The 16,823-nt window shown below is 43.3% G+C and overlaps 1 protein-coding gene across 2 annotated transcripts in view; it reads right to left on the reverse strand.

The window, feature by feature from the left end:
* Positions 1-16,823, reverse strand: part of PUDP (pseudouridine 5'-phosphatase) — a 370,323-nt gene that overhangs the window by 284,110 nt on the left and 69,390 nt on the right. Inside the window, exon 4 of one of the 2 annotated variants that reach the window (XM_032620277.1) lies at positions 15,181-16,564. The exons of the other annotated variant lie outside the window; for it this stretch is intronic. Within the exon in view, the coding sequence (XP_032476168.1) occupies positions 16,388-16,564 (177 nt within the window). The 3' untranslated portion in view covers positions 15,181-16,387. Of the gene's footprint in view, positions 1-15,180; positions 16,565-16,823 lie in introns of those variants that run through there. 2 annotated transcript variants of the gene reach the window in all.

Below are 16,823 nucleotides of genomic sequence, written 5' to 3' on the forward strand. Positions count from 1 at the left end.
GGTTTCTCCTGAGGCTTCTAACCTTGGCGTGTAGATGGCTGTCTTCTCCCTGTGTCTCCTCACAGGGTCGTCCCTCTGTGTGTGTCTGTGCCCTAATCTCCTCTTCTTATAAGGACACCAGTCCTATGGGATTAGGGCCCACTCTGATGACCTCATTTTAGCTTCATCTCTTCTTTAAAGACCCCATCTCCAAACACGGTCATATTCTGAGGTTCTGGGGGTTAAGCCTTCAATGTACAGACTGTGCAGGGAGAGTACAAAATTCAGTCTGTATCAACATACTTCTAGTGGTGGCTCCATAGTTTGTTTTGAGGCAAGGGGACACCTGAACAATGACGAATAGAAAAGACACTATATAAGTAGTGGGATCCTCCCAGGCTAGAGGGTGCCCCCCAGGTACACCCTACGAGGGTGGGGAGCTGAATCTGTCAATGCCTCTCACTGAGCACAGGGTGATGCGGGTGGTGGACACTCACTCACTAGTGCGGTCGGTGTCAACTTCCCATTCATTTTCTGCACAAAAAATTCAAAGTTCTATTTGGAGGATTTTTCTCCATGGTAACCCAAAGAGGTCAGAGTCATGCAACTGTTTAGAGGAGAGGTATCCAAAAGAGAAGAGAATGTCATTTCTACCTTTGCTACCTTCTGTACAAACTTCTAGCTTTAAAATAAGTAAGTCATAGGCACGTAATGCACAGGAAAAAGAGAGAGACAGAGAACGTCATCGCCACCTTTGGTACCTTTTGTACTAACTCTTAGTTATACAATAAATAAGTCATGGGGATGTAATGTACAGAAAAGAGAGAGAGAGTCACTTCTAGCCCATAATGTGAAAACATACATCTCTTGGAGATCTGGGGTCTAATTACCGTTGTAGGGTCATGGGGGTACTTCTCATAGATAGTTTCAATTTATGCAAATATACACAGACATACATACATGCGGAATTGTAAAAATTACAGCACTGGCCATGTCCTCACCCCCTTTTTTTAATCTTCAAAATCACATTTCTGGACCCAGGCTGTGAAACACAAAATGGAACAGCTCCTGTCTGATGGGTTGGCACTATGCTGCTCATGAAAACGTGTAATGTCCAGCTGGGATTTTCATTTTTTACATCAGCAGGGCTAATTCTCTATTACCAGAGACAGGGTTTTAGTTTTGTTAGGGAGTGAATCCTTTTTCTGATTAGGAAGTTACTAGATGTCAAAATATGATGCTCTCTTGATGGATTCAAGTAGGTTATGTTTATGGGGGCAAGTATGTCCAACTGAGAGACAACAGCAATTTCGTGCTTGGCACGTTACTTTGAAAGTCTGGAATAAGGGAGGTGAACTTCCTTAGGACAAGGTGAACTCACAGTTGAAAAACCACTCTGAGAAATGTTATGATTAAATATACTGAGAACAAAAAACTCTCTGAACACGAACGCCCATAAAACGCACAAAGCCTCCCAAGACATCCTAGTTTTTGGATTCTGTTCAGAGTTCACCGGCATGCAAATTTTTTCACTTCTTTCGATAAAAACTTACACGTATATGAGCAACTGTTTGTAATGACATTTGTAATAAAAATAATTGTAAGCTCCTTTCAAGCAAGGGCTTTATGAATACGTTAAGTGTGGAACGAACGCATAAAAATGCAAATAATGCATTGTGAAACGAGGCTGGCATGAAATGTCAAATATAACCACATTCGTGCATACCGGTTAAAGAACTAGTGCTTTAATGTTAAATGTTAGAAAAATCAAGTGAGTCCATTTTAAGGTTAGGGAAGACACATAGGATTCCTGAATTGTTCTCGGTTTAAACCTAATATTTATTTTGTTTTAAAAATCCTTAGAACCTTAAAATGCATATGGCTAAGTGAAAGAAGCCGGTGTGGAAAGGCACCACATGGTATGATTCAACTAGATGACCTTCTAGAAAAGCCAAAACTATGGAAAGAGTAAAACAAAAATCAGTGATTGCCAGGGGTTAAATGGGGAGGAGGAGTGAGTAGGCAGAGCACAGAGGACTTTTATGGCAGTGAAGCTATTCTGTCGATACTGTAATGACGGACACATGCCACTGTACGTTTGCCCAAACCCACAGAACATACCACACCAAGAGTGAGCCCTGATGTAAACTGGGGGCTTTAGTGAATTATAAGGTAATGATATTGGCTCACCAATTGTAACAAACACACCACACTAAAGCCAGATGTTAATGACAGGGAAAACTGGGAGGGGGACATCTATGGGAACTTTCTGGACTTTCACTCAAGTCTTCTATAAACCTAAAACTCTCCAAAAAAGTCTATTAATGTTTTAAAAATCCTCTCCCATTTTTGGCTTTCCTGCTCAGCAGCCTGGGCCCCTGCACCCTCAGCGGGCTGCACTGAGCAAATGCTTGGCAGTGCTCTATTCCCACTCTCACAAATGACACTGGGCATCCTGCCCCAGACACCTCGGAGTTTGTCCAAGGGCAATTATGTCACTTGACCAGAACTTTAAAATGAGGTTCAAGTGGTCAGATGGAGAATGGTGCCGAAATTATTGGGTGACCAGAATCCTACGAGCAGGTCAATCTTCCTAATAATTGGAACTTAGCCACAAGCCGCTGAAAACACATTCCCAGGTTCTTCCTCACCTGGCACGTAAGAGCTGAGCTCTGTGCCATGACAACTGGCCGCAGCCAGCTCGTCCGTTCTCACACTTCCTCGGTGCCCTGTTCTCACAGACGACCGCCCTTACGGGCTCTGACACGGTCCTGTCCCTTCCCACCTGCGTGTTGCCCTTCACCCCGGCTCCGGCAGCATGTGACCTGTCCTCACTGCCTCTCCACACGCCCTGTGTCTCCGGAGACCCCGCTCAGATCCTGCTTCTTCAAGGAGCCTTCCACGCCCACCCAAGTTCATCCCTCTGACCCCACCCTGTTCTGCAGAAGGCCCTGCACTTCCTTTGGGGTTTGCACACACCTCGCCATCACACCCTGCCTCTTCCTGATGGAACTCTGGCTTATATCCTACAGAGCTGCTTAATGCTCCCTGTTCGTGCCTCGGACCAAGAAGAAAGTAAGTTCCTGACTAAGGGACCTTTTCTGAGCTGTTACTGAGAATTCCTGAATGTCCACCCTTCGTACAGGAGTTGCCTAAGTAACATTGGTGATTTTTAGTGTACTGAAATACAGTCTACCGAAACATTCTACGGGATATATATTTGGTCAAGAATGGATAAAAAGTATTCTTATTTTGAGGTAATACACATAGTCTGCAAAAATTAGGTTGACTGTTGTCATCAGCCGTTTATGCAGTTATTTTATGAGATGAACGAGCGTGGAACATCAGTTTGAATTACTGGGTTTTCCTTAAAATGAAAGAATGGGAGTCTACTTCTAGTTCTTCTGGTGGTTACCTGCACCCACTTAAATGTATTTGTCGCTCTTTTACTTGTTATCAATTTAAAAACAGTGTCTATTGAATGCCTGAAATTAAACATGAGAAAAATCAGCATGCCCTTCCTCGCACTTCCACGTTCAACTGCATTTCCTCGGATGATGTTTTTATTAGTTACGTCATCATCTCTACATTGTCATGGTTGATAGCATTTACTTTCTTCTCTGTGACCCTGATTTCCACAGGTTTCACCTTAGTTTTACACTTAAACACATCTTTTAAGTTTACAATGAATCTCTCAGACACGGCTTCTCTTGGTTGGTAAGAATTCAACCTCTTTCTGTTTGTTTTCTTCATGAACCTATATTCCCTGCAGTGGTGTCTGTTTGGACATATCTACTTGTATCTTTTAAAAGGTATGGACAGTTTTGGTTGCATTCTGGGACATACAGTCTTTCCTTCAGGTCTTTTTATATATTGTTCCACGTTCTTCAAGCATTTCCTGTCTGACATGGAGAAATCTTAGCTTCCCAGATTTTTTTTTTCTGAATATCTATAGAATTTTTTCCATAACTTAAAATCGCAGTAATTTGCTAGACTATTTCTTTGTGAATTAATCTATGTAAACAGTGCCTTCGGTTTCACTGTGCTATTTCTGTCTCCAGGTTCAAATTTCCCTGTATTTCAGAACGTTAACCGTGAATGCACCTTTGACTATTTTGTTCCTGTTCGTTCATTGTTAATGTTGGCCGGGCACCGGTTTAAAGGTGGTCCAGCTCTTCTCTCTGCCTCTCCTACTCACTTTTCATTCTCGTTTCTTTCCGAGGCTGCCCACCTACTTCTCATTCCCATCTAATGTATTATCAGCTCCTCCTTCAACCCTTATATCTCTTCTTGAAATTCTCATTTCAGAGAAACACTATTTTCCTTAATTGCTTTGATTTCTCGGACGTCTCTTTGTTCATGGGCTTTGCTGGCTGTGGTATGTGCCTTTATCCATCATGTCCTGTTCTTTTTTTTTTTTTTCCTTGCAGCATCTCTTCAAAGGCTTCCGGCCAGCTACCAGCTTTTAAAATCATATTATTTCTCATGTTTGAAGGAGACATCTATGAGGGCCAGGCACTAGACTGAGCAATCCCTGGGGGAATGGGCAGAAGGGTGAGCTAGGTAGGGTGATGGGCCGCTGGAGTTTCCGGCTGTGGCTCCATGGGTTTTCCTAACTGCACCGGGCCAGTGGGTGAGTGCTGACAGCAAGCTGTCTGGGCTCAGCCTGAGGCTGTGCATTTCGCAGAATGTGTCACAGTGCTTATCTCACCTTGACCTTACTATCTTCACCAGGTAAGGATGAGCAGTTGCTCGGCTAGGTGACCTCTTGACTTCTCCACTTTGCCAAACCCACGGTCTGCTTTGAGCAAAGGTGGCCTGTTGGCTTTTTTCTTACGAATTCTTTGCCCACCCCCATCCTATGCCAGGATGGAAGCATGACATAGGGAGGCTTCCAAAACCGGCCCGCGCACCTTGACCCTACTCTTCTAAGCAAGGGGTCATTGCTTTTCCTTTTAATGTGCGTTGCCCACTTTGGGTAACTCTTGAGTTCTGCCGTTTCTGCCCGAGTCACGCAGAAAAAGACGGCTTGTCTTGGTGTCCCCATCAACTTCATCCAATTCTCATGCATTTGGCCATCTTTCTGCATGTACTGTGATCCAGAAGATGCCTAGTTTCATCAAAGATAACATTTTTTTTTGTTTCTTATTCTCTTGGTTGTGTTGGGTTGGTTTCATAGAAGAAATGGGATAGAAATATGTTTATGCAACCATTTGAAATTGAAAGAGTAATTCCTTCCTTTAGAGCCACCTCTTATTTTTCTCCCCAGTGAATTTGATACCACAAGGGAGGGGGGGACTTGAATGTCTAACATACTTATATTCAAAATGTCACATCTCTTCTGCACAGGTCTGCCTGTCCCTGTCTCTCTCTCATACACACAGAACATTCTATGAGGATATGATGGCACATTTTAATGCTATATGTGGACAGTCTGTGTAAAAATACTACTTACTAAATAAGGATGAATGGAGAATTTAATTCCTTATGGAGAATTTAAATTCTATCAGAGGAATGGTATGTAGCCATAGTCATTTTTTTCTTTAATTCAAAACAATTAGGTTGCATAGGCAGATACCCACATTCAATTTTCTCTAAACTATTTTGATTGAAATGTACCAAAGGAAAGATAGACAGAAAGATGGGTAGATGATGGAAACACAGGTAGATGACAGATCGATCGATCGATCTCGGTATGTAGACGTATGTATAACAGTTATTCCTGTCCCTACGATCATTTCTATTTTCTCCTTTTCCCTCCAATTCCCTCCGTAGAAGGCACCTTCTCTGTCTGACCTCGACATGCCCTTGCGCAAAAGTCTGTAGGCCCAGATTAGCACAGCAGGTAGTTACATGAACAGCAGGGAAGGATCATCAGGGGCGTGTGACTTAAAGTTGGCAACAGGAGAAGGGTTCCGATTTGTTGTATAAATCAGCCTCAGAGCCCCCAAGAGTGCCACACGCAGGCACTTCTTTTCATTTTCAGGGTTTAAGATCACCTTTTAAACACAGTTAAAACGAGGCAAAGTGTGTAGATTTCTGAAAAGAGGTTAAAGAGAGATGGTTTTGATGCCTCTTGCTTGTAGTAGCTGTGACTTATTTCAACAAAATAAAAGGTTTAGAAGGAGAGAGGGTTACCCTCGCTCAGTGCGTAGGGAAAACATTCAACACTGAAAAATACACCAGCATAAATCTCAAAATTCATACCACTATGGTTGGGTGGAAATTAATAGATATCATTTAGTAACTTTATATTATCATGGATTTGTAGTGAACTAAAACAGGGCAATTTTAGGGGAAAAAGTCATACACTTAAGGGAGAAATAAACCCTATGTTTAACTCTGAGCTCCATATATCCCCTAAGGATGGATATTGTTTTCTCCCCTGACAGCCCTTTCTTTCTTAATGCAGAAAGGTTTCTTTTGAATATTTCACAACAGACATTTTTTTTAAGGATGGCATATTTGAGTCAGCCGTCACCACGGCTTATTTGAGAATTAATCTGATACTTCTAAGTTTATTTTGGAACTTTCTTAAAATAGTGTGTAACAATGTTAGTTTGGAAACGACTATCCAGTGGTGAGTTCAAACAGTTTATGAGTGCTGTTGTGGGTAAGTGTATACATTGGGGGTATAATACTGGCATTCTCCTGGGAAAACTCTGAGTCTGGTAAGTGGAGAAAATGGTGCAGAATGATGTTTGTTTTCTAAAGTTTCTGCAAGCCACCATCCAATCTGGATTATGATTCGGAAGACTAGCCATGCCAATCCTAAAAGGTGTAAGTCAATTTCTTTCTGTGCGCTCACCCACTCCGAACCTCAAGGTAAGGAGAGCGGGTGAGACACAGCAAAGAACATCACACAGACATCTACCATTTTAATATTTTATCCAAAAAAGCCCGAGCACTCAGCACGGAGGAAATCTCAGGACACTGAACTGTCCGCCCTCTGGGTTGCATTCCCACCGAAGACATCAGTCTGGAGACAGAGTCTTTTATGAAGTAGGGCTGCAGAACCAGCCCCATCTCTACTGCCCCAGGAAAAGTGGTCCAGCATGGCGTCATCCTCATCTTCAGACCCCAGACATGAGCATCTGTGCCATCCTGGAGCTCGGAGTGTTCCCTAGGAGGTGGCTTAGGGCACGATGCCCCAGCCCAACCTTCGCCCACCGCTGAGAAGAGCCAGTTGAATGCTGCTACGGTAGGGGTGGACACAGAAGGACACGCTGCCATGGAGAAGGATCCCCACAAAAGGGTTAAAAAAAAAGATGAGGGTGATGTGCTTCCCTGCACTCTCCTGGAGAGCCCAGGGCACCTCATTCTACAACCTGATCTTGCTGGCTTTGTGCTGCCCACGGTGGCGGCAGGCTCGCTTCCGGCACCCGGTAACTAAATAAAAGGAGCTGGCACTCGGGGCGGCCATGAATGCCCACGGTCAGCCGCCAACCTCTCCAAGGTCCCACGAAGTCCCCACTCAGACCTCCTTCCTCTGCTGCCGTGCCTCCTATTCAAAAGCCTTCACTGTCATTAACCCGCCTCTTCTTTCCTTGCATCGACATGTGATTCCCGCTGATGAGCGGTTCTCAGCTAAAAATGAGCAGGAAGCGCTCTGGTTAAAGAGGTTAAGAGCGGAAGTCGCGTTCCCCAGGACATTTGCGTTTTTACAAGGGGGATGCATGGACACATGTGGCAACATCACCATGGAGTTCTGTGCAGAGAGACAGGGCAGGAATGAGCTGGGTTCAGTGCAGTGAGTGAGATTTGGGGTCAGAAGTATTTGTCGGGGGCTTAAAGCATACACGCACGTGGCTGCTTCCTCGGCTGTAAAAAGACGTCTGTTTTGATGAGCACGATGTGAAGAGCTAGGGAGGACGGAGGTCTGAGAGACCTTTAGCTACTTGGCTGTGCTGGATTTGCAGGATTAAATGCACTTTCGGGGTAAATGCCAAAACACTTCATGAATTCTTTCCTCTGTGCTTGCCCTCCACCCGGCCGGACTCTCAGCCTGTTCTGTCCTTCCCCTTCTCTCTGGGGTCTCAAGTTTTGAAAGAGAAATTTCAACTCTGTCCACCAACCAGGATTCCTCGTTCCCTTTAGGATCAAGATAAAATTACTTCACAGAACTCTACCATCTGGAGTTCTGAAGCATGTCCTTCTCTAACCACTTTGAATTGTTCAGTCCACAGAAAACTCCAACAAAGACGAGAGACTCCCTCCTGGATCCTTTTTGCCCTGGAGAGACCACCCTGTCTTTGCTCTCCTGATCAGTAAAACTTCTCGGGAATCTTCTCCACTCATGGTGCCAAGCCCTTCACCTTCCATCTTCTCCAGTCTGTCCTTGGTCCCCAGATCTGATCCTGTCCAACCTCAGGTAACTAGACCTTATGTCCACTTCTCTGCAACGATCGTCCTTGGTCTCTTGGCAGCATGTGAAGGTGGACTTTCAACTTTTATGAAGTTCCAATCACTTCCCTTTGACCTGTTTTCACTGGACACCTTCTTGTGTTAGGACCCAGATTTTCCTAAAGCTATGCATTTCCCTCAAAGCCAAGCTTTGGCTCATCTTGACAAACTATCACCAGAAATAGACTATAAACCATGAAGTGATTTGAACTCCTTCTCTTTTACTTTGTCTCTTCTGTTGGTTCTTCTCACCAACATCACTTATTGCTATGTAGGCGAATGCTATCAATATTTTATTTTTAAAGATATTTTTTAAGCCTTTATTGAAATTGTTACACTATTGCTTCTGTTTTGTGATGTGGTTTTTTTGGCCACAAGGCATGTGGGATCTTAGCTCCCTGATCAGGGATCGAACCCACACCCCCTGCGTTAGAAGGCGAAGTCTTAACCGCTGGACCGCCAGGGAAGTCCCTATCAATATTTTAAAATGCACATATTTTACATTAGAAAATGGACTGAGTTCATCGATTCATTTGGCATACTCTAAATCCCCAGTTGAGATCTTTAGCCATCTCTTGTCCAAATTACCTAACTTGCTACAAATACAGGAAGCTCCTTTTATGCGAGCTAATTAGAGGAACGCGTATGGGTGTTGGTAAAAGGTACGGATAACACTGGAATCTGGGATTTTATCGTAGAGCCAACTTCCACAAAGCCCTTCTCTTTTGATGCCTTCTGTAGTTTCCTCCTTTTGACTATTATGACTAGTGCTACAATGAACATCTGTGTATAAGTTTCTGGGTGGGCAAACTTTTTCATTTCTCTTGAATACTCACCTAAGAGTGGAAATACTGGGTACTGTATGGTCAACCTATATTTTGCTTTTTAAGAAACTGGCCAAGCTAACTTTCACTGCCTCCTGACTCAAGCGTAAATGCCGCTTCTGTCGCAAGGCCCCCTCCTTGACCCTACGAGACCAACTTAAATTAAATGCCCACTGCTGTTCTCCCTCAGACACTGTTCTTCTACCTCACAGCCATTGATAGCAAGTTGCAATTGAATCTTCCTGTGTGTGGTTCCTTGCCACGTCTCCCACACTAAATTACACGTTGCCTGGGGGTCAGAGCATGCCCATCTGGTTTACCATCACTAGGAAACAAAAGAGTCACTGTTTTGTTTTGGGTGACCCTAGTTATCCACCCCCACTAGAGGCATTGGGTACCACTAGTTATCCACTCCCCCTACCCCCCAGAAATCTTGGGATATGCTTTGAGCTACTCCTTCCAAAGAGCTCTGGCCAGAGAAAGGCAGGTGAGTGTTCATAGCTAACAGGAGGGAGTGGACAGCACGCGGATCTGCAGGGACTGTCACAAGACCTGAGCTGCCTATCTGAGACCTTCATCAGGACTCGGGGGTCAATGCTGCCAACAGGCTCAAGGCTGACTTCCACCATCCTGGAACTCAGGAGGCAAGTTCTCACTGGATGCTGTCAGGGTGGCGGGCGTGGGAATGGGGTGTATGGACAATTACACAGTCAATTACAGTTTGGAGGGAAATAATCAAGGTCCAGAAATGAAAGAAGTCGTCTCAGGGAAAGGAATGATAGATGGAAAGCCTCAGATCCTAATCCTTGAGAGGACTTTAAAAACCTACCCTAATAATAACCAGATGCTCTTCTGAAGGGACCGTGAGCCTCGGGATAGGATGACTATCCCTGAAAACACATGCAGATGATCGCCGCCTTAATCTGGCCTTGAACCGGCTAATGACTTGTCTCATCGACATGACTGTGCATTAGTAAGGAAATGAGCAGAGAATAAACAGCTCATCACTGGGCCTGATGAGTGTTTGCCAAGAGAGAGCACTCAAGAATGACATTTCAGTGTTTTCTTTTCCGAAGGTAGCTTGAGAATACCGGCAACCCCAGTAATGAGGAAGCTGTCTCAGGCACAGATAAGAGGTAGCATTCAAAGGGCTTCATATTTTCCCACTTAGTGGGCATCTCAAACTTGTTTAAGGAAAATATTCTTCTTGATAAAAATGGATGGTGCGGCTAAGGCTGGAGGGTGTTCTGTGGGCTGCCTTAAACAGCGTGGGTCCATGTCCAAATGCAGAGCTGCCTGGGCCCAGGCGGGACCCGTACGAGGCAGGTCTGCACCTGGAGAGTGGTGATGGGTCACCAAACATCCCTGACACTTTAATTACTAAAAGTCTTCTTTCTTCCCCTGTGATTAAAGGCAGCAGTGCTGGGAATGATGAAGTCTCCCGGAGTGTGCCGTGAGGATAACTTGTACCTTTAACCCTCAGCTCCACCCCTGGCCTCTCAAGTTATGCGCCGTGATCGTGCCTCAGGTTCCCCAGAGACTTAGGATGCAGAAAGGACTCTCAGCCACTACAAGGAGTGGATTCAGACACAAAGAGCAAAAGCAAAGGCGCAGAGATGTGCGTTCATAAAGTGCCTAGCAGCTCATGAGCAGCACCCGACACGTTACATGACCTACTTACGCAGAAATATGGAGTCTTTTGCAATTTTCAAGCGATCAGCATATGTGAGTACTCTGTACTAATTGAAAGTGTTTTCCACGAGCTTTTCATGTTTCGGCAACTGTGTGTCTGTCTGCCTTCCTTCTGTAAGTACGCACTTTCCCACCGGCAGGCAAGCTGAGCTGGGCGCTTCTTGGTTCTGCCTGCACAGAAGGCACAGAGCACGCGCCCTGGGCAGAGGTGAGGAGGGGGTTCCCTCCAGGGACCTGGTTCTGCTGGTGTTCCATCCGGGTCCTCTGCTGATCCCCTGCTTCTTAGGTCCCGTGGTTCTGGGGGTTTGTGACTTCTGGTGTACTTGATTCCAGGGGGTCAGTCTCCCCCTGGATGATATCAGTGTGCCTAGCTTCCAGTCTAACGGAGAAATCTTAATCCTTTTTAGGTGCGTGTACCCTGCCTCCAAGTCATTCCTCTGGCCCAGCCGGCACTGGCTTCTCGCCTGTCCTGACGACGCAAGCTCCCCAGGTCCTGAGCCCTCGCTTCTGGTGGTGCAGCTCCCGCCTGGGCGTGACTCACTGATTACAGGGACTGCTAAGCCTTCTCCTTTTTGTTGGATTAGACGGAGAGGACCGAAAGAGGTGAGCCTGGGAATATGGGAAGAGATAATGGCCGAGGAGTTCAGGGAAACATAAAGCAAAGCACAGACTCAGGGAGAGGTACAAAGTCCAAACAAGATCAAAACAAAGGAAGCCATTCCTCAGAAGACTAAAGACCAAGGACAAACCCTTAACAGCAGCTAGAGAAAAGAGGCAGATCACCTTCAAGAGTAGGAACAACAGCTGGTTGTTTAGTCAAAGCTATGAAACTCAGGTAACAAGGAAATCACATCTTTAAAGGGTGAAACAAAATTAATCTCAAACCAGAATCCAGGATCCAGTGAAGACATCCTTAAAAAGAGTGGTGAAATAGACATGTTCAGAGAAACAGTTGAGAGAATTTGACATCATGAGACTCATATGTAAACATTAAATGGCATTATTCATTGACTAGAATTTCTAGAAAGATGATATGAAAGCTTATTGATAGTAGGAATCCTTTTGGTTCCTGACTTTTAAACGGAATGCCGATTTTACCACCAATTAGAGCATTGACTTGGCTTACAGAGAAATAGGTATTCTTTATAATAAATATCTATCCTCATCCGATTAAGACCTTGAATATGGAATGTATGCCAATTCTTTCCTAAAGTGGATTTTGAAAACATAGCACTTTAAGTGACTCTGCACAATATATGAATACCCATCCCTCTGACGAGGTTTTCAATAAGCAAATGTATACTACGGCATGTTTCCCAAGGTCTCATGTTTATTAGAAGAGATGTAAAATGACGTCATTTGCAGCAACACGGATGAACCTAGAGATTATCATACTAAGTAAAGTAAGTCAGACAGAGAAAGACAAATACAGTATGATATCACTTATGTGTGGAATCTAAAAAAATGATATTGTACAAATGAACTTATTTACAAAACAAATATACTCACAGACACAGAAAACAAACTTATAGTTACCAAAGGGGAAAGGCAGTGGGAGGGATAAAATTAGAAGTCTGGAATTAACATATACACACTACCATATATAAAATAGATAACCAACAAGGACCTACTGTCTAGCACAGGGAGCTATACTCAATATTTTGTAACAACCTATAAGGGAAAAGAATCTGCAAAAAGTACATATATACATATAACAGAATCACTTTGCTGTACACCTGAAACTAACACAACACTGTAAATCAACTGTACTTCAATTTAAAAAAAGAGAGATGAGAGAATATTACGATTCTTAAATACTCCTTTATACAGTAATTTTCATCCCCTAGAGAAACACACGGTTAACATATTGGTAAAACCTGAAAACACTTTAATGTAAAAATACTCATTCTCACATACAGTGCTGTAGAAAGCCGCGTGGAGCTTGGGAAGCATTGCCATTTGCAGTCAACAAAAGCAACATTGTAATACCATGCCTTAACACCAAGCGGGCGGCTTCAGAGTCTCTAAACAGCTCTGTGACAGGCACCCACCACGGTGCGGGGGCCCATCCTGCCCCTTGTCAAACAGGCTTGATGCTAACCTGGTACTGAAAAAAGATCTGGAAGCAACTCAGATATCTTTATGACTGAAGTGTAACAAGAGAAATACCCTGAGATGTGTTCCTATTCAGTGTTACGTGACTATGGAGCCTGGCATATAGTAAGGGAAAAACAATCCTAAATTAGTTCAATCTGGATGACAGTTTTTCTGATGAAGATAGTTGCAAGCAAGAGAAATATCCAATGACTAACGAAGGTGACAGAAAGCAAGTACTCCACTGTACAAGATACGATCTGTTAAAGAGAATCACGAGAAACCAGAACATTTTGAGGCATCCTGAAAATCTGCTTTCAGTGTGAGCTGCTCAGACAACAAATATCCTCGGTAAACCAAATATCTCCAACCAACAAAAACTAGTGGAGAATGCCACATGGACTCTGACATAGGAGTAACTGTAGCTGCCGTTTTATAAATCTTCCACGATGTGCTAAGGATTCTCATCCCATGTGTGACCTCAATCAATTCTTTACACCAACACTGCAAAGTATTCAGTAACCCCATTTCACAGCTAAGGCATCTGAGGTGGAAAGGGGCAAAATAAAGTGACACTACTAGTCAGTAGCAGAGCTTCGATCTGAATTGAAGTTGGCCTAATTTGAACCCCCTTGCTCTTTAATTCTCATTTTCCCTTTACAGAAGATGATGATGGTGATGATAATAATAATAATAACAGAAATAATTCTAAAGACTGTTGGTGCTAGACTTAGGTCAGAAAGCCTTTATATAAGGCCAGGGAGGTTTGAGCTTTATCCTGTGGAATAGCAGAGTGTAGACAGTACACGATGTTAAGCAGAGGAATTAACACCAATAGGCAAAAACTCATTATTCTTTGTTATAGAACTTGTTATCGTGTGCAAGCTTGTTTTTAAAATGTGGAAACAGCATTCAAAGCATGCCAAATTCAGCATCAAACCATCGATGATATTCAAAGGTATGTGCACTGAGGTTTCTAAACACTGACTACCGTGGCAGAGCAGAAGTAATTCCTATTTCTTAGTAAGTCAATTGTCTTAAGCGTTATGTGGGTGTCTTCCAGACCTTTTCTCTTTTCTATAAATCACTGAGCTCTAACTGAAGACTTATTAGGTGGAAAAACTCTAATAAGTAGTAATTAGTACGTTCTTAAAAGTGTTCACATGTTTCATTTAAGTGGGATGAAGAAGAGAATGACCGTGTCATCTCTCGGTAGCTATCATCAGTACCGAAAATCCTTCTGAAGGACAGGTAACATATGAGCAAAAAGGTGCAACTTAGGGCACAAAACGGCGTAACTTCTATTAATCCCTGAAGGTCCTAATGGAACACACTTCAAAAGAGCTAAGAAAGTAAGACAACTACTCTTTAAACTTTCTTGGCAGCAGTCATTCTGGTCTAACTTTTCATTATTATACCTCTATGAAATTGATGGATTATTCAGTGGAAAAACACCAGTGAAATGTTGTATTGCTTCAATTGCTTCAATCAGACTCACGTAGAAAAATAAGAAAGAATATGTGGGCTTTGACCACACATCCGTATTCCTCTTTTGTACAAAAAAGTACAAAGTGTTTGTCTGCAGAGTTGGCTAAAACCACAAAAACACCACCACCACATTTAAGACCACATTCACCCTAGAGAAAAACTGACCCTGATCTACATCATTAAGAGGCATTAAACCTGTTTGTCTTATTCATGCAAAATGGCTTAATGATTAGAAAACAGCAACACAAATATTTTGGAAGAATGAGATACCAAATCACGTACGTGACCATTTCACTGAGAGCCTTTCTTTGCTGTACGCAAAGATAGCATGGTTCACCTAAAATATGTAAATGCCTACTATATATAAAATAGATAACCAACAATGACAGCACAGGGAACTATACTCAATAATCTGTAATGACCTATAATGGAAAAGAATCTGAAAAGGAATATATATATATAAAATCAAATCACTTTGCTGTACATCTGAAACCAATGCAACATTGTAAATCAACTACATTTCAATAAAATTTTTCTTAAATATGTAAATGCCACTTTACCATGTGAGCACTGTGTGGGTTAAGAGAAAAGAAAGTCAATCATGTATGTTTTGCATTTATGTTTTACATTTGTTAGACGATAAGTTTTTTTTTTAAAAAAAGGTAAAATCATACTCCCATACAAATAAAACATGAACAAGTAAGTGTCAAAACTTTTATTCAATTAAACACACTGGTGAGGGAACAGTAGGTTGTTACAACTGATTCCAAGGAGAATTCAAAGAACAGACACGTATACAGCAATCAAGAATGTTGAAATGAATTTGCTGAAATGACGTAAAATTGGTCAACAGCCAGAGACAACCATGCACAATTAATCATTCCCCCTGACAATCACATACATCACTATCACCTTTCTAAGACTCACAGAATTGAAAATTAGCTCAAGGACAATCAATAACAGAGAACACCGGGGAAGGCCAGAGGTGGGGTGTCCACCAGTGGAAACACCCTGTGATTGTATTGTTCCCATTTTCAATGCGTCTCACTATATTCCCATCACAAAAGGCTGAGTAAACCTACTAAAAGCAGTTAATCACCAAAGTGTAATGTCCAATAAATTGTTCCAAAAATGGGCTACGGCTCTCGGTGGTACCAAGGATGCACTCTGAAATCTAATTCTATCTGCATCAAAGAATGCATTAAAAAAATAAATGTTCTTAAAGGAAATGATTTCTCTGAGGCAGAAAACATTCTCAAACGTGGATATGCACCGTGATCTAAGATGTAGGCTACCATTATGTTCACACTGAAAGGAAACAACGGAAGATACAGTTCACAGTCAGTCTCTCAGTAGAGGTCCACAGAGATTCAAGGGCACATAAGGAATGTCAACATTTGCTGATAAAGAGAATGATTTATGAAAACCTCATCCTTCATGCAGATTCCCACTCAGATTACAAGCCAAACAGAATTACCATTACCACCTCAATTTTATTAGTTGCTAGCACATGTTAAGATGAAACACTGAGGAGACTGACACGGTACACAATGTATATAACTATAATAAATATGTACATACACATATATACATAAAAGCATATACATATATGTATACATATTTTACATTTTCCAGCCAGGGTTGAGAACAACGAAGAAGAAAAAGAAATGAACCCAAATTATTCGAATACTAAACATGACTATTCAAGCGACAATTTCCATCTGTGTTCTGGGCTTTCTGTCTGTCACGTTACAGTTCATTGACCCTTTAGAGAGTGTGGGCCAGGCCCTCGTGGGATGAGAAGGCTTCACCGGCTGAAGGACTGTTCACGTGGAGGTCTGGGAGCTGGGCTTTCCTCTACCCTTCTCCTGGGCAGCGTGGGTCACACGTGTGGGCGCAGGAGCCTCTCACTCGTAGGGCGGCAGACCGAACAGCTCGGGCTGGAAGTCCTGCAGGGAATCCAGCACGAGGGTGGCCTTTGTGGTCAGGTCTCGGTTTAAGTTTCCGTCGGGAACCATGACCACCTGCATCCCAGCTGCGAGGGCGGCCTCCACCCCATTGGGAGCATCTTCAAAGACCAGGCACTGTGGGGTGAGGAAGAAAGAGAGGGTTGAGACGGCCTTCTCTGTAACCACACGTCTAGACTGGGCTTTCACTGCCCGCACCACTGTCAGCTGAGTCAGCTCGGTGTTCTGCGTGACACAGAAACGGAGTGGAGGCTGTCCGGTTTATGGTCTGTGGGGAGGAGAGGGCGCTGGCCCTTCTGCGGCCCGAGTGTGTCCCACCACGTCACTTTACGGGGGAGGGGTCCATCTTGGCCCCAAAGTGCTACCGAAATGTGGC

Source organism: Phocoena sinus, chromosome X, assembly GCF_008692025.1.
Source record: "Phocoena sinus isolate mPhoSin1 chromosome X, mPhoSin1.pri, whole genome shotgun sequence".
Lineage (NCBI taxonomy): Eukaryota > Metazoa > Chordata > Mammalia > Artiodactyla > Phocoenidae > Phocoena > Phocoena sinus.